The sequence below is a fragment of the Silurus aristotelis genome (assembly GCF_946808225.1).
Source record: "Silurus aristotelis genome assembly, chromosome: 5".
Lineage (NCBI taxonomy): Eukaryota > Metazoa > Chordata > Actinopteri > Siluriformes > Siluridae > Silurus > Silurus aristotelis.
The window spans coordinates 9,446,842-9,465,195 of NC_139578.1; the positions used below are offsets into that span (position 1 = coordinate 9,446,842).

The following is an 18,354-nucleotide window of genomic DNA, read 5'->3' on the forward strand; positions in this document are numbered from 1 at the left end:
AAACTGTTCCTGAGTCTGTCTGTGTGTGATGTGATGGACATGTATAAAAAAATATTTTATTAATAGCACAAAAAGACTATATGTAATTAAATAATTAAAATAATAATGGATATGGAAAGGCTCATTATCTAGATCCATTTCTATGTCCAAGTGATAACGGTCATTAACTCGAAAAAGTAGTTTCATTTGAATATGCAAATATTAAATTCAGATCGAATTTGAATTAGGAAATTTTTCTTGGCAGGTCTGATACTGTGTATTCGATTTAGCTCATTATCTAATTATATAGACCTTCATGAGTCGAGTCACACATATCAGAGCTGCAAAATCACAAACTAGCAGCTTTTGACTTTCACTTGTGTCGATGCAAACCCCGTCTGTCCTCTCTCGTATAGTATGTTTCACCATGGTCCTAGAGACATGGTAGTTCTTTTTCTAACTTCGCTCGGTGTTTTACTATGGGAATCGCTTTGGGCGTGACCAACTACGGAAGCTCTTATGACACCACGTCTGTCTTGACAGACAGGTCGACCTGAGATCAGGCTCCGCCCCACCTTTATCCCTCAGGTCGACCCCTCCTAACATCATTCGCGCTTTCTTCCCGTGAGGGACTACCCTAAGCTCTCTCAGCACTTCCAGTTCTCGGCTGATTTCGCTTAACTGTTCATCGTGCGGACCGTCATTGGATTCCGCCACCGAACGCGAGGTCAGTCGTACGGAATCGTGCTGAGCAACGTCACGGAATAGCGTCCGCGTTGAGGCGAGCTATTCCTATTCCAACCTGCTGGGTATTAAGTTACACGGTAGGGACGTAGTAGCATCAAGCTATTACAAGCTTAGCGCGTCAAGGCGAAGCCTTCGGAGGGCTAACTACCCTGGGAACATCGGCAGACTAACGTGTTGTGACGAGTCTAATATTCCCCGTACTCAGCCATGTCGACGATCACCCCCCCCCACCAAAGGGAATGAGTCGAAGTTCAGGGAGGTTGCATCCCGCCCGTGTCCATCATCATGTGGAGCAACCATCTCGGGCAGGGACCCTCACCTGATGTGCATCACGTGCGTGGGCCCGAAGCACGATCAGACGTCGCTCGCGGACCCACGAGCATGCGCTCACTGCACGTCGATGCCGGTGAAACATTTGGAGAGACGGCTAAGAGTAGCGGTGGCTAACCAACAGGACCCGTGTCTGTCCGGCGCCGCCGCGAGGTCTACGGCCATCGAACATCAGCCGCAAGCTACCACGAGCTGGGCAGACCTGATGGAGGCCGAATTACCGGTCATGCCGCCTCTGTTTGATAACCTCCTCGCGGAGGATGAGGAACGACCGTGTGACGAGGACGCAGATGCGAACTCAGACCTCCTTGACTTGGATATGGAGGACGAGGATGAGGACGACAGTGGTCCCTTCCCGGCCCAACAGTCGAGACCCCAGAGCGCGGGCGATGCAACCTCACAGGCTGAAGGTAACCTGCACGAGGTATGCAAACGAGCCGCAGCGAAGCTAGGACTAGCTTGGCCCGCGGCCCAGGACGCGGAAAAGGCTGCCGCCTGCTCAACCCGCTGCTAGACAGCTCCTGTCCGCCATGCCAGCTTGCATGAAGGAGATGTCTCGTTACTGGTCTAGCCCCTTCAAGAGCAAGCTTCCCGCAAAAGGGTGCTCCAAGCTGGAAATTCAAGGGATGGAGGAGCTGGGGTTGGCCGGACCCCCAGCTGTGGAGCCTTCGGTGGCTTATCACCTCCATCCGAACCGGCGTTCGATATCCGCCTCCTCTCAAATTGCGCTGCCTGGGAAAATCGAGAGATTGACGGCGTCCATCCATCAGAGGATGTATAAATACACAGCGCAGTCAGTGTGCTTGCTAAACGCGGTGACTTTGCTGTCCGCGTACCAGGCGGAGATTTTAGAGGAAATAGGACGACAGCTCGACACGGGAGTACCTAACCCGGTACTTTGGGACGAGATCTGTGTGGTGAACGACCTAATTTTCCGCTCTTCACGAGGCGCAGTTTAGGGCTGCGGCCACGTGATGGGCTTGGCTGTGTCAGGTGAGAGAGCATTGTGGCTTAACCTGTCAGGCTTGGTTGACACACAGAAAGCGGAAGTCATGGATGCTGCCTACGACCCCGCTAAAGGTCTGTTCGGTCCAGCTCTAGAGAAGATGAGAGAAATCAGTACTCTCAGGAAACAGGAGGACGAAGCATTCAACCTCTGTTTGCCTCGTAAGCTGTCTCAGAACACGCCCCCTCAGCCAGCGCGACGGGGTTTTGCCGCAGCCGCGGCTGCGAAAGGGAGACCGATGAACGTGAGGAGCACAAGATCGGCTCTCGGCGGACAGCAAGCTGATCAACGCCCGAGATCGGATGGCTCGGGACCATGGGGAAAGCATTCATTTGCGGCCGTGGCAGCTAAAAACTGTCCGCCCCACCCCGAGGAGCGGAAGAAGAAGCGTGCGACCTGACACGCGAATGTTCTCCTATCCTCCTTTCTCCGCTGGCGAAGAAAAGGAGAAGAGAACGCAGCCCGGTTCTAAGTTCCGTAAGGGCTTCCTCTATAGTTTCTCCTCGGTTTCGAGGAATGAGGGAAATTTTCAGTGTCACCAAGCACTCCCGACATTTGTTCACTCGCACGTCAGTTCCGACGATTGCACAATAAATCTCGAGAATTCGGCGTGCACCCCCCCCCAGTTTTACCACTGGAGTGCGCGCTCGCTCTACCACCGGAGCCCAGCGTGGCGACGGTTGTGACGTCATTAACGCGCGACCAGAGTTGTGTACGCGGGGGTTCTCTTTATGCGCTGTTCCTTCGTGGGTCTTAAGCACGATTTCACGGGGATACAGGCTTCAATTCGCAATAAAACCACCCAGATTCAACGGTGTGTTGGTCTCGGTGGCCGAAGGGGAGTCGGCTCGCGTCCTAGCGACCGAGATCGACTCTCTTTTGAGCAAAAGGCCAATCAGAGTTGTTCCGGAGGCAGAAAGCCGTCAGGGTTTTTACTCCCGGTACTTTGTGATCCCGAAGAGAGGAAGCGCATCTCTTCGTCCGATCTTGGATTTGCGTGTGTTAAACAAGCACCTGAGGGAATGTTCATTCAGAATGTTGAAACACAAAGCACTCTGTCAGTCGATCCGTTCAAACGATTGGTTTGTGACGATCTATCTATCAGACGCGTATTTTCACATAGACCTTTACCCGTCACACAGAAAATATTTGAGGTTTGCGCACAGAAGCACTGCCTACGAGTTTCAAAGCATTCCGTTCGGACTGTCTCTCGCTCCGAGGACTTTCAGCAAGTGTGTGGAGGCGGCACTTTTGCCGTTGAGAAACAGCGGGGTTCGGATTTTGTCTTATATAGACGATTATCTGATATGCTCCTCGTCAAGAGAGCAAGCGATCAGAGATGCAGAGAGCGTAGTCACACATCTCTGCGACCTGGGTTTCAGAATAAACAGGGAAAAGAGCCGCTTGTGTCCTGCGCAGTGCGCGGAATATCTAGGGCTCAGTATAGATTCCCTCTCCTATCGAGTCACGCTGACAGAGAGGAGAATCGCATCTCTCATTCAGTGTCGCTCCCGTTTTCGGGCGGGGACTATGGTCCCGTTCCGAGTATGCCTACGAATGCTGGGTTTAATGGCCTCAGTGATTTCTGTGGTGCGTCTGGGACTTCTCATGATGAGAGAGTTTCAGAGATGGGTCAAAATAACACATGCTTGCGTCTCAGCGCTCCGCCAATGGGGACGCCCCGCAACACTTCGGTTGGGGATTCCCTTGGGGGCGGTGTCATCGAGGGTTACTATGACGACGGACGCGTCTATGGCGGGCTGGGGTTTGACCCTTATGGGCAGAGCTGTGATCAGCGTTTGGCCTCCACAGCTAATCCCGAGACATTTAAACTACTTGGAGTTGTTGGCAGTATTTCTAGCGCTGAAACAATTTCTGCCTTTTATAAAGGGCCGACATGTGTTGGTGAAAAAAGACAATTCCACAGTGGTCGCGTACATCAATCGGCAGGGAGGTGTGCGCTCCCTCCAGCTGCATCAGTTAGCGAGGAAACTGATAATGTGGTGCGACACGAGGCTTTTGTCCATCAGTGCGACTCATGTTCCAGGCATATGGAACAAGGGTGCGGATCTGTTGTCCAGGGGAAACCCCCTGTACGGGGAATGTAAACTGCACACCCATGTGGTGGAGCAGATATGGCAGAGATACGGCCGGGCTGCCGTAGATCTCTACGCCTCGAGAGAAAACGCTCAGTGTTCTCTGTTCTTTTCTCTAAGAGACGAAGATGCACCGTTGGGTGTGGATGCGTTAGCCCACCTGTGGCCAAACGTTCTTCTCTACGCTTTCCCTCCACTGAGCTAGATTTCCCCCACCCTGGCCAGGGTCAGAGAACTTAGCTTGTCACTGATTCTGATAGCGCCACGTTGGGCATCCAGACACTGGATCGCAGAAATAGTTCAGCTACTGTCAGATCAACTGTGGCCGCTCCCTCCACGGAGGGACCTTCTGTCCCAGGCGGGCGGGGACATTTATCATCCGCACCCGGACAGGATTGCTCTCTGGGCCTGGCCCGTGAGAGGTGGAACTTGAGTGTGGCAGGTTTACCCCAATCGGTTATACACACTATCCAGAGTGCCAGGGCCGTGTCTACTCGCACGCTTTATGACAATAAATGGCGAGTTTTTGAGGAGTGGTGTGGCCGTGGTCACATTGTCTCCTTCCAGTGTTCTGTGGGAGACATTTTGTGCTTTCTCCAGGATTTGCTGGATAAAGGGAAAGCTTTTTCTACTTTGAAGGTGTATCTGGCGGCTATTTCTGCGTGTCATGTCGGGTTTAATAACGAACCTGCGGGTCGGCACCCTTTGATTAGCCAGTTTATGAAAGGTGCACGCCGTAAGAGGCCGGTGTCTCGGCGGTTAGTGCCTCAGTGGGACCTATCTTTAGTTTTGGAAGCCCTTTCTCATCACCCCTTCGAGCCGGTGGACGGCGTAGGGCTGAAATTTCTTTCTCTTAAAACGGCGCTGATTGTGGCTCTAGTGACTGCTAAGCGTGTGAGCGAGCTGCAAGCCCTGTCTGTCAGTCCGTCCTGTTTACAGTTTGCCCCTGGGCTCACGAAAGTTTCCTTTCGCCCTAACCAGGCGTTTGTACCTAAAGTGGTGGATTCTTCTTATAGATGTCTCGTTACGGAACTTTCGGTTTTTCACCCACCTCAGGAGGAGGAGGGATTGGGTTCCTTGTGCCCAGTGCGGGCCCTCCATACGGATGTCAAGAGAACAGCGGGTTTCAGGAAATCTGACCAGCTGTTTGTGTCTTGGGCTACCCCTCACAAAGGGAAGCCGTTGTCAAGACAACGGCTGTCCCGCTGGATTGTGGAGGCTATATCTATAGCGTATGAATGTTGTGGTTCTCAGGCACCTGCGGGTCTGAGGGCCCACTCTACTAGAGGGATGGCGACATCATGGGCCCTACTTAAGGGAGTTTCTTAAGGGAAATTTGTGCGGCGGCTGGCTGGGCTATGCCACACACCTTTGTGCGGTTTTATAGACTGGATGTGTCTGAGTCATCCTTGGCACATGCGGTGCTGAGTGCCAGATGCTCTGAGCCCATGTGATTGGCTTGTGCAATCCGGGAGCTGTCTATATCTCCCATAGTGAAACACAGAGCGAAGTTTAAAAAAGAACGATGGGTTACTTAACGTAATCCCGGGTTCTTTGATAACAGAGTGAGGTGTTTCACCAGCACTTCCCTCCTTGCACTTGGACGGGAAGAAATCTCGCTGCAATGATGTTAGGAGGGGTCGACCTGAGGGATAAAGGTGGGGCGGAGCCTGATCTCAGTTCGACCTGTCTGTCAAGACAGACGTGGTGTCATAAGAGCTTCCGTAGTTGGTCACGCCCAAAGCGATTCCCATAGTGAAACACCTCACTCTGTTATCAAAGAACCCGGGATTACGTTAAGTAACCCATCGTTTATCCCAGTGTATACACTTATACTACATTGTACTATGTTTAATATAGTTGATACTTGTGTAAAAAATCAAGTCAAAGTTAATGGCAGTTTACTAAATGAATGATTATTTATTGTATTTTATGTTGTATTTTTTCTTGTGTAGTGGTCATGAATCTGGTTTAATGATGAATGGTGGGATGATTAGCCTAGAGCATGTCTTGGTATTATATATTGAAAGACAAAACAATGCAATGCTTCTTTGGCACTCTTAGATTTTTCAGTTTGGCTGCATGTGCCAGTCATTAATTTAAAATAGACAACCACAGAGAACATAACAGTTTCATACCTTGTACTTGGATTCGTTTTTTGTTTCATTTACAAGAGCAGCTGAATGCTAGCAAGGCTGATAAAACAAAGGCCTCTGTGAAAGTAGTATGCATGGTGTAACTCGGCCTAACTTGATCATATTAAGGTTCAAATTTAATGAATGTTCTATTTCCATTTTTTTTTTTTTTTTGGTAAAATGAAAAAAAAATAACGAAAGAAATGAATGATATGTGAATCAGTAATGTGTAAGGATTTAGAACTCCTAGTGTAACTCTTCTCTTACTGTTCACTCTGTTAGGTGACATCTAGCCGTGCAGTCCAGCTGGCGGGCAACGACCCGGGCACACATGCCCAGTCCCGAGACTCACTGGCTCAGAACCATGGCAGTGCTTTCCACTTGCCCGACACTCAGCCCTCAGTCTATTACTCATGTGCCACCCTGCCAGCCCAGCGTGTGAGCTCTCCACTGTCCATGCAGCCCCTGGGTTCACCCTCCAAACTTCAGAGGCTTGGCTCTGCCTCGGATATGCCCAGCTATGCCACTCTGCAGCGGGTATCCTCACCCAAGCAGTCACCCAGCCGCCTAGCCAAATCCTACAGCACCAGTTCGCCCATTAACATGGCGGCTGGAGGGGCAGCTTCGACCTCACTTGGGCAGGCCAATGCCACTGGCTCCTCCCCCCTCCACCAGCTCAGCTCAGCTGTGGGCAGCTACGCCACACTTTCACCTGCTAAACGCATGCTGCATTCCTCCGACCAGTACAAGATTTCCCATGAGCTCTATGCCAATGCTACCCTGCAGAGGCCTGGCAGTCTTGCAGGTATGCACTATATCCCTTACAGCACATACAGTGTACATACATTAATACCTGCCAACTCCATAATACATTAATTTGTTTGTGTGTATGTCGTGTCCAGGTTCCAGGGGCTCATACAGCAGTCAGCACAGCCACCTGGGCACAGAGCTGCGCCCCCTGCAGTCTCCTGAGCACCACATCGATCCCATCTATGAGGACAGGGTCTACCAGAAAGCACCACTGAGGAACTTCACCCAGGGTCAGGGTAAGACAGCACATGACAAGTCTTTCAAGTTTCTCTTTTTTTATTTATTTATTTATTTTTTACTTACTTTTATGCAAATGTGATGACAAAAGAATTCCATGCTGGCTTTCAGTTTTTTTTTTTTTTAAACAGAAATCTCTTTCACACCTCAGGTAGTGACAGGTAGTGTTTGAAGCTGTCTGAGCAGCGACTACAAACAAACTGACTTTATTACTTCAGCATCAACATATTGTGCAAGAAGATGATTTTTGTCACAGTTTTTCTTTTTTTTTTTGGAAACTGTTAAGCTCTTACATACAAATGTACCACCTGTGAGTATTTATTATATATTATTATCATATGATTTTGTAAGCCTATTTTCACCGCACAGACGCAACAATCATAGTATTTTCTTAATAATGTTTCTACCAGCAACCAGTTGTTGTGACTTTCAATTGAGGTTTTCGTTTGCTTCTTAAAAGGTCTTTTTTTTTTTTTGGAAGGGGGGGGGGGTGAATTGAAGAGGCAAGTTCAGCTTTAAAAAAATCCATCCAAATTGTTTTTTTTTTTTACTTGCGCACAGCTTGAGTTTTCATTTCTTGTCCGCCATCCAATAGTTTTCTGTTCATTTTTTTTGTTACATTAGGTAAACAGGGAGCTGAATGCATGTCATACTGCCACAATTTATTTTCAATACATTCAACAGGCCGCTTAATAAAATGGTGTAATAAACTCGGCACTTAATCAAGCATAAACTTTCCTCTGAAAACGAAGCTCCCTCTTTATTTCGAGAGGTTTAAGGGTTCAATTGTATTTTTTAAATAATTGCTATTTCTAATCATGTCATGTTTCACGAACTAAGCATACTACCTTGTGCTAAAACTTTACATGCTCTCTCTCTCTCTCTCTCTCTCTCTCTCTCTCTCTCTCTCTCTCTCTCTCTCTCTCTCTCTCTCTCTCTATCATTCTCTTTCTACTGCTTTAAGAGCACATTTGCTGGCTTATTCAATCAGGTTAAAGAAAGAACTCCATTGATACGCAAGGTCAGCAGCAAATATGAGACAAGTGATTTAAAAACTCCATACTACATAATGCTGTGGGTGGCACAGTTTTTATATCATGATGTCGATGCACAGCTTTTTTATTTGTATATGGTGCCAAGCGTCTGATTAAATCTGCATACTGATATCAGCCTTTAATAAAACGTACATTTTAAACGTTCGCAAACTCTATGCAAACATAGTGTCATTAGTTTCAATGATTGTTCTTCGATATTTAAATCTTTTCATAAAGAATACCTAAGGCACGTTCAGGCAGTGTCTATATTTCCATTGACAATGCAGAAATCGCTCTAATGTATTGTATTGAATTGTGCACTGTTATGCTCCTGCAATAGTGTATAATGACATTTGAGTTCACAATCAGGTGCACAGATTCTTGTATATTTTGTCTCTCTTTTTTATTTCATTTTATTTTTTTTACGTTGTGCGATAAAGTTAGCTTTCAGACCCCTTTGTAAGACCTGTCATGCACCTATCATTATGTGCCCCAGCTCCATCGTCCCCTGGCGTCGAGCCCATCCCCCTGCAGCGCACAGGCAGCCAGAACGCCACAGGCACCTTTCCTCGCTCCAATTATGCCGCCGCGCCCGACTACGCCAACCCATATCGCACGCTGCAGTTCTGCCCCTCGACTGACTCGCCCTACAGCAAATCAGGACCTGCACTGCCGCCCGAGGCCACGCTAGTCAGGTCACCCTCTGTGGACAGCATCCAAAAGGACCCCAGGTGAGTAGAAGCCTCCATTTCACATTCAGTCGGTGACTGAAGAGAGATCATATGGCCTTAGCAATATTGTCTCTCTCTCTCACACACACACACACACACACACACACACACACACACACACACACACACACACACACACACACACACACAGTATAAATGAAATGCTGAACAGCACAACTTACTTATTAATTCACTCTCCAGCTGCCTTGAGGTCACCCTATTTTAACTGCACAATGCATACTCGCGTGACGAAAGTCAGCTAGTCAGTATACATGATCCTTGCTGCCCTTCTTATTGCTGTACAATGTACATTAACGCCTTATAAGAGCTACAGTAATTCCTAAGCATCAAGGGGTGAAAGATATAGAAGGGGCTTTGTTTTTTTTATTTTTTATTTTTTTATTGTTTTTCCTTGCCCTTGTTTGTTTTGTTGATTTTTTTTTGCCATCTCTTTTGTTTACCCTTCATGTTTAAGTTTTTATCTCGCGCGCACAATGTCAGTGGAGCGGAACCCGAATGGCGTGTGATGCGTTGTATTTATCGAATGCAGCCACAACATGCACATTTGATTTGCTACTTTTTTCGAAACGCTCACCAAGATTTATATTTAAAAAAACTTTGCACAAAAATTTAAGTACAGATACACTATTTGGACAAAAGTATTGGGACACCTGACTCTTCCAGCCATATGTGGTTCTTCCCCAAACTGTTAGCACACAGTTGGAGGCACACAATTATAAAGGACGTCTTCGGATGGAGCAGCATTAAGTAATTTTTTTCCACTTGAAGACCCAAACCTGATTAAGCATGACAATACCCCTGTGCACATGGGTTGAAGTGGAAGACCTTGAGTGACCTTCCTCATCATACATTAGTTTGTGACTTTACTAAAACTCGGTGGCTGAATGAACACAAATCTCCACAGTCACAGCTTCAGTATATAAAGGAGAGGTGGATGTTGCATTATCACTTCTGTCACAAACGAATCCTTATAAACTTGCAGGTCTTACATAATTAACACATTAATTTATAAACCTATTACTAAGTTTTTAAAATTGCTATATTAATAATACCCATATGAATTAGGTTTTTAAAAGAGAGGAAATTACACTGCACAAATGTCATTTCGGCAGCTAATAGACCTTTTTCACACTTCTGTGTTACGGATGAAGAAGCTGGCTGGCTTGTCGAACGCATTTTGGCGGGACAGCACATGTTTAATCTGTTCATTCAAATCGAGAGGGTGTATTTCCAAGTTTATGGCATTTACACCCAGTGGTTTTTGAGTATTATGATTTTTTTTTTTTTTAATGACTACAGATTTGCATATTGCCTCTTAAAATGTAAAAATGCTGATCTCATGAAGGCGTTTCTTTCACACAAGAACTCCTGGTGGGAAAGGGGCGAAAGCCAAAGTACGAATGTTTGCGTGTATTATTTGTGCATTCAGGGGCACTGCAGTGTTTTCCGAGCCGTGTTCGCTGGCATCGTTTGGAACAGTACTATTTCCCCTATTTGTAACACAGAAGTATTGAAAAAAGTCTTGGTACACAAAATACTCTTTGCTTAAATTGTATTTCAAATGTGCTGTTCTTCTGCTCACTAATGGTCCAGTTGTGTAATAATTACATTTCAATTATCCTTGGGCCCCCACACTGTGTGTGCAGTGCAGTGCACATCCCACCTCTACACCACTGGTGAAACCTAATTGCTTTGAGGTGTTTGTGATTCTTGCATCCAAACGGTGCGCTGTGTGTTTCAGCATTTGTCGCAAAAAATCGTTCAATTCTTTTCAGCTTGATGGAGTCAGTTTGGTAAGTCGTTACCAAGATTGAACATCAGTCAGGGTCAGTCTGATGCGCCATCCTACGTTTCCTGTATCTTTAATGTTTAGATAACTACATATACTCAGTAGAGCACATACACTTCATTATTATTTATTATTAGGGTTATTGCAGGGACATCTTCAATAAGCCAAAACACACACTGGCAGTTTTATTGATAAAGTTGTAGTAGTTTTGTATACTGAAGACTGTAGTCCATGTTGTTGCTATACATTGAAAACTTATTGGAAAGGGAGCGAACCAGGGAATTGGGCCACCAGGTTTTATTGAGGTAGAGGATTATTCTCAGCAAAGCAGTGACACTGGATCTGAAGTATGTGAGTGTGGGTGTGTGGAGTGGGTTTATAAGGTATAAAGGTATAAGATGGTGGAAGTAATTAGATTTGAAATCCTGACACCGCCATCAAGCATGCTATAGGATATCCCACACCAAACTACAAATGACCGTCCACTGCAATGATGAGATCTTCTTGTTTAAACACGCAACCTGATTGTGCATGCCCAAAGCCAATTGTGTGCAAGTGTGGAAGAAAGTTAAAATCAATACCTTTTTTTTTTTTTTTTTTTTTTTTTTTTTTTTTTTTCTTTAAATAAATGTCAAACCCCTTTGTGCTAGCCACCTACCCTTTCTCTTTTTTTCTCTCTCTCTGCCTGTCTCCTGATAGGTACGACCCCGAATTCCTTGTCTGGAATCAAAATCAAGCCGAACAAAGAATGACAAAGTAATGCAGCTTTTTATTTTACATTCTCCTTTTCATCTATTTTCTCTTCTCTCCTACTCTAAAGCTGTTATATAAAAGGCACACTGTTGGAGCACACCACTGCATGTAAAAGGAAAGAAAACAATCAAATACACGAGTCCATTTATAAATGCAGAACAGATCTGAAACCCTCCAGTGTGTCTCCAGCATTTTGAATAAGATTAGGGATCAAATCACTCCTAATGATGTTAATTAATGTGAGTAGATCAGAATCGGTAGACTGAAGTGAGGTTTTATGGATGGTGTTTTGGATCACCTAAATATTTTTTTTTTTGCCATACCATCGCAATAGCGCCATCGTGTTCTCCATTGTTTCTTACCATTTCATATTTTAGCATGATTATTTGCAAAAATGTGTAAATATCTATTATTTTGGAAGTACCTCAACCTCAAAATGTTTGAATATGTATAGCAGAAAGAATATAAATAGTCAAGTAGTGGAGTTGGTGATGTCAATTTTGATGCCTTGCAAGTTTCTTTATAGTTTTTACATTGAACTCATTTAAGCTGACCTTTACTGTTGGTAAGTCAATATTTTGTGTAGAGTGCTATTACATTCTTTAGTTACTGTATTTTGTTCTTTCTCAATCACGCGTAACTTTATGACTACTGAGAGGTGAAGTGAATAACACTAATTGTCTCTTCATCGTGGCACCTGTTAGTGGGGGGGATATATTTGGCAGGAAGTGAACATTCTCAAAGCAGGAAAAAATGAGCGAACGTAAGGATTTGAGTGAGTTTGATGAGGGCAAATTGTGACGGCTAGATGACTGGGTCAGAGCATCTCCAAAACTGCAGCTCTTGTGGCATGTTTTGCGGTCTGCAGTGGTCAGAATCTATTGAAAGTGGTCCAAGGAAGAAACCGTGGTAAACCAGCGACAGGGTCATGTGCGGATGAGGCTTATCGATGCAGGTGGAGAGAAAAGGCTGGACCGTGTGGTCCGACCCAACAGACGTGCTACTGTAGCTCAAATTGCTGAAGAAGTTAATGCTGTTAATGATCGATGGATCAGAACTGTTTTGACAGCAAGAGGGGGACCAACACCATATAGGCAGGTGGTCATAATATTGTGCCTGATTGGTGTATGTAGTCTGCTACATAATAAAGACAAATACACCATTGTTTTTTTATTCGTCTTAAAAAAATTACGTTTAAAATATAATGTTTCATGGTAGAAATGCTGCGCCACGCATCCATCCTTTCATGTGGGTTTTTGGTTCGGAGTCGGTTCAGATTATACATGGCATCGAAAGGTAATCCCTCACAGTTGACAGCCTGATGGAAGCTCAGTCCTGATCACTTCACTTGAACAGTTGCCCTGTGGCACTGTTTACACGTGTACTAAATTGCCCATGGTGTGAGCTTCTCCATCTCTTAAAGAGGGGTCAGGGTGAGTCAGAACTTCACAATGCACCCGAATCACTTCTTCTCCTGCCAGCTCCGAGCGTTCAGAATAATAATGTGTGTTTCCCCTGGGAGAAACACTTGTATTCGTGTACACTACTAGGATGGAGTTGAAATGAAGAAATCCGGCTGTGTAGACATTGAGCATTACATGAATTATTCAGGAATTGATACAGTTGTGATATACAGCATTCAGTACTTGAAATGACAGTTAGCAAGCGATTTTTTGTTGTTATTGTTGTTGTTGTTGTTGTATTCTAAAATAAATACATTTACTGAGCATAGAAATCTCGAGCACTAAATAATGTAGGCAGGTTGTGCAGTAAACCGGCAGAGTCACCAGACAAGAGCAGCCACATGCTCATTAGCGTGCTTGTTTCTACACTGTGCTCACTTCAGCGGCTAAACCACAAGGCACAGTTTCAGCAATTACATGGACTGATAAGCTCTCTCCTGTTTACCATGTTAAGTGTATTCAGCGTGTCGCTCAGCATGACAGATCACCCCGAGCTAGTTGTACATTTGTACGACGCACAAATATTTTGTTTCCGTCAATCCGCCGTCAAGTGCGTAGTAAATTTTCAGAACATGCACTCATGGCTCGAAGTGAAACGACAAACCAGATGTCAGCACTATTTACCGTGAGAGAGAGAGAGAGAGAAAGAGAGAGAGAGAGAGAGAGAGAGAGAGAGAGAGAGAGAGAGAGAGAGAGAGAGAGAGAGAGAGAAAAGAGCAAAAAAAAATTTCAAATCATTGCCTTAGTGATTCAGCTGTCTATATGCCTTTTTATGTTCAGAAAAGGCATATCTGAGTGGGACGATGATTCATCGAAACATTTTTTTTTTGGTCTTTTCTTTGCTCATTTTGGTGTCTTTTAGCATTTTTTTTTTTTCATCATGGCTGCATCAGAGCATTTGCACCCACCCCCCTTCCCCCAACCCCTCATGCATCCTCCCATCCAGGCTGCTTTTGATATACATAGACGTTGTCCTTTGCAAAATATCGCTCCATTTGATCCATTTCTAAACATTATATTCAGTCAGGCATCTTCCAGACATGCATAAAAATCAGTCGCACCCTGCCGGAGCCCCAAGGGGTTGTTTAGGATGACGGGATGCAGTCTGGCAGTGGGTATTGTGTTGATAATGGTTTGGCTATGGGGCTTAAAGATAGGCTCACCTGACTGAACCTGAACAAAAGCCTGAAACAAAGAGCTGCTACAAACAGAAGAGTTAGTCTCAACCCACTGGCTATCCAAATGTTTCATTAGTTTATGCTCAGGGATTTCAGCCTACAGGCCTGCCCTGCCTACTGTTGCACAGGTCTTTCCTCTTTCACTCCCTTCCTCTCTCTCTCTCTCTCTCTCTCTCTCTCTCTCCCTCTCTCAGTATTGTCTGTCTCTCTCTTTCTCTCTCTATCTAATCAGCTGCTTTAATAAGAAGCTGTGCTTAATTCAAAATATGCTGATAAGAGGACTCCTTTTGTAATTTGGTCATAATTCAGACCAGGCCAGCATAATTGTAGTCTCCGTCTGGGAGGCTGAAAGGACGTGACGCACTTCTGGTGCGCAAGCAGTCTGCTAACCTTATCTTTTGGGAGGTGAGGTAATGGGAGTAGCTTCTACCAGCACACAGAGCACTTACATATCCGACCGCAAGAGAATGAAATCAGCGAGCCTGTAATGAAAAAGTGCTCGGCCCTCTGTAGCGTGAAGATGCCATTTCTCAACCAAAGTGCTCCCTGGCCACCAAAGAGGAATGCCATCATGGTGGGACTGTGTTCCCACATGGCATTCGATTTTTCATGCGTGGTTCATCTTTCCTTCCCGGGCCAGTAGAACAGCTTTGGATTGGTGCTGCTGTGGATTGGATTGGTGCTACATTTACAGTAGAGAGAAAGAGTAAGAGAGTAGAAGAGAGAAACAGAGAGGGGTCTTGCATCACCTTTCTGCTCATGTTATGCATGTTTCTGTTTGGCTCCTCTGCTTGAGAATGACTCAGCAGTCTGCTTTATAATATCAGACAGAAAATACAGACTTTGTCTCTGTTTTGTCTCAAACTAGACACTAAAGCAACAATTACAGAAGATTGAGCATATAATTATGCCCATGGTAAGAAAAGTATCATATAAGATGATGTTGATTATGATTACTCTGGCTAATAACCTTCAGAATTGTAATAAAATGTGAAAGGTCAGCAATTATGACTGTGTCCTTTTTGAGAGCTGTTGGACCTTCTGTAATATACCAATTATATATAGTATACGATACGATTCCTTGAGTAACTCAAGTAATTAGAATACAATAAAGCTCTGGGGTCTCATTTATAAACGTGGCATACACCTAAGGATGCAAAGGATGTCCACGCAAAGGATGTGCACACTATCTTATTCTTTTTTAGAAATCATAAAAATAGAAAATACATAAATAAATTATAAATGAGACCCCTAGACAGGTAAACGAAGAAAATAGAAAAATAGAGGAACGGAGAGAAAACAGAAAGTTTCCAAAGTTTTGGATCATTTCCAACTTAAACATAAAGAAAACACTGTACAGTGAGTTTACTTCTTTTTTTTTTTTTTTTTTTTTAAAGTAATTGGAAATTGAATTGTATATATTCTTTTAGATTTTTTTTTATTTACATATTTGTATATTCATTTTGATGTAATATGGCAAATAAATGCACTAAATGGTTTTAGTTTTCACAGATTGCAATTTGAGCAATAAAAGTGTAAATTTTTCTAAAAAAGGAAAGAAAGCACAAGTACTTGATTAATCTATGGACTAATCGGTAGAATACTCGATTAAAATAACAATCTAAATAATCGATAGCTGCAGCCCTAATATATACTCTATAAGTGTTTATTCACTTAATTAGTGCATACTTACTTTTCACAGCATTTAATGAGACAATAATAACCCCAAATTGTCGCATGGATTCACACCAGTACTGATCTCTATCTGGAGACCATCTGGTTCTCTAACCCTATTTTCTACTCTAGATAATAATTTGGCCTGTTTGATGTAACTGGGTCACAGTGTGATTGGATAATTTATCAGAACTTATTTACTACATTAACATTGAACATTTCCCTTTTTTGCGCTTAGTGACGCCATTTTGACGGCCCCCAATTCTTTGAAGCCCAGTTCAATACAGTGGGATCGTGTGCCAAATTTAATTGGATTTATTCAAAACCATGCAGTGCATCTCGACTGTTATATCTAACCAGTAAATTGTGGCCCACATGTGCACTAAACCCTGCATTCAATAAGATCATCATTTGTATGTTCGAAATGTAGCTGAACTTTAAAACACACGCTAATTCAGCAGGCTACATTAAAAAATATAAATATAAATTCCTAGACTAGATTATGGACAAAATGCATAAATATTGTATTTTGTGTTGTTTACAGCATGACATAGACTTCATTTAATGCTGTCTATATGCATTCAATTACATTATAAACAGTGGTGTAAAGAAAATCTCCAGTGACCCCATCACTATTCTAGTGAGGTTGTGATTTTTTGAACAACATCTGAATGAAAGTGTGTTTGTGCCACCGACACTGCCATGCTGTCATACTCTCATCAGGTTGCCTGCAATCTTCACTAATAAGAACTGTGAGCATGAAGCACTCCTCTGAGTTCAGCACACTGGCTGCTTATCACTGTGTGTGATCCTGTGTACATGACTCCGAGCAACACTGCAGGGTCTCAGGCCTCATTTACATTGCTCTTTATAGCCAAAGGGTGGAGTGTATAAGTACATGAAGGAGAGAAAAAGAGGGAAATTAATCCCACGTGTATTTTATTTGCTCTGTTCCCAATAGGTCATTTGTCGTTTATGGCTGCAGTTGAGCACTCAGAGTAATTTTGTTGGATGGCAGTGAAATGGGACACTAGAGTTTTCCCAGGGCTCCTGTTAGCTGTTGGTCCGTCTTAAGGCTTTCCTGCAAGCTCACATCCTCTGAATCAAACAGGATGACACTTTTTCTTTTTTTTTCTCTTTTGTAATCTGTCCATACCCCCAACCCATGGCAGTTTTTCTCTCCACTGAATCTCCTTTTCATTTCTTTTGCTTTCTCTTTCTGTCAGTCCAGATTTTTTGCACTTTCACTCACACTTTTTTTTTTAATGTAAATTGCAACTCCTTGGAGTCTTTGACATGGAAAAAGACTGTTTTGTCTGCGAGCAAAGCAGGAAGAAAGACAGAGAAAGTGAAAATGAGAAAACAAGAAAGGAAAAGATGCCTTGTCCTGTTGGTGTACAGCATGTGTGTTTCTCTGAGCAGATGTCAGAAAGGCATGTTGCCATTGTCTTTTCAGCCTGCAGTCTGTTTCCATTAGAAAGATACAGGTACATGATCATGGGTTCTGTGCTGCATTGCTAGTACCCTGTGCATACAGCACCAGTCAGAGGCTCAGCCACCTCCAGGTTGCTGTGGGAAATGATGAGGCTAGCAGTGGCAAGGAGCAATCATACAGGGCTAGTGCAATCAGCAGTGATGGAGGATGTCATTGCTGAAAGAATGTTATACCGTGAATAAAATTTTCTCCAGAGAGGAAAAAAAAACGTTGTATGGCACATTTCAGTTACTCATGTCTTTTTTTTTTTTTGTCTTTAATTGTTACCCAAATTCATTCTACTCCATGTTCACAGCTTTATTGGTTTTGTTTCTTAAAACCATTCCTGTATCAGTTTGTTTGGCATTTATTTATTTATTTATTTTTTAACTGCAAAGGAAAGTTAGAGTCAAGTGCAAACGCCTAGCAGCCACAGGTACCTTGAGATGCAGGCGAAAAAGAAAAAAGATAGTCCTTTATGAGCATTCCTTAAAAGACAAATGCGCCGATTCGTTCCATCACAGTAATGTTTTGCGTATTTGGCACGGAGCTCTTCAAATTGTTGCTGTTCTTTAATGGTGTGGGATTCCTCCACATGGTGTGTGTGTGTGTGTGTGTGTGTGCGTGTGTGTGCGTGTGTTGCTGTCTAGGGAGTTTGGCTGGAGAGATCCTGAGCTGCCTGAAGTGATCCAAATGCTACAGCACCAGTTTCCATCTGTGCAGTCTAATGCTGCAGCCTACCTGCAGCATCTGTGCTTCGGAGACAATAAGATCAAATCAGAGGTAAAGCACACAGACACATACCGCAGACGACATGTTACGATTTCCTCTTTCGGCTTCAGAATTTTTTTAACTGACCGAATTAAGTAGTGAATTTATATATAATTCATTACTCAA

At 44.0% G+C, this 18,354-nt stretch overlaps 1 protein-coding gene across 6 annotated transcripts in view; it reads left to right on the forward strand.

Annotated features, from left to right (window-relative positions):
• The window catches only part of ctnnd2b (catenin (cadherin-associated protein), delta 2b), an 82,178-nt gene that overhangs the window by 42,429 nt on the left and 21,395 nt on the right, over positions 1 to 18,354 (forward strand). For 3 of the 6 annotated variants that reach the window (XM_083541970.1, XM_083541972.1, XM_083541971.1), the window contains exons 7-11: positions 6,576 to 7,098; positions 7,196 to 7,339; positions 8,871 to 9,105; positions 11,615 to 11,671; positions 18,108 to 18,240. In XM_083541970.1, coding sequence (XP_083398096.1) covers positions 6,576 to 7,098; positions 7,196 to 7,339; positions 8,871 to 9,105; positions 11,615 to 11,671; positions 18,108 to 18,240 — 1,092 coding nt within the window. The remainder of the gene's footprint in view (positions 1 to 6,575; positions 7,099 to 7,195; positions 7,340 to 8,870; positions 9,106 to 11,614; positions 11,672 to 18,107; positions 18,241 to 18,354) is intronic. The other 3 variants (XM_083541973.1, XM_083541974.1, XM_083541975.1) reach the window with 1 other exon arrangement.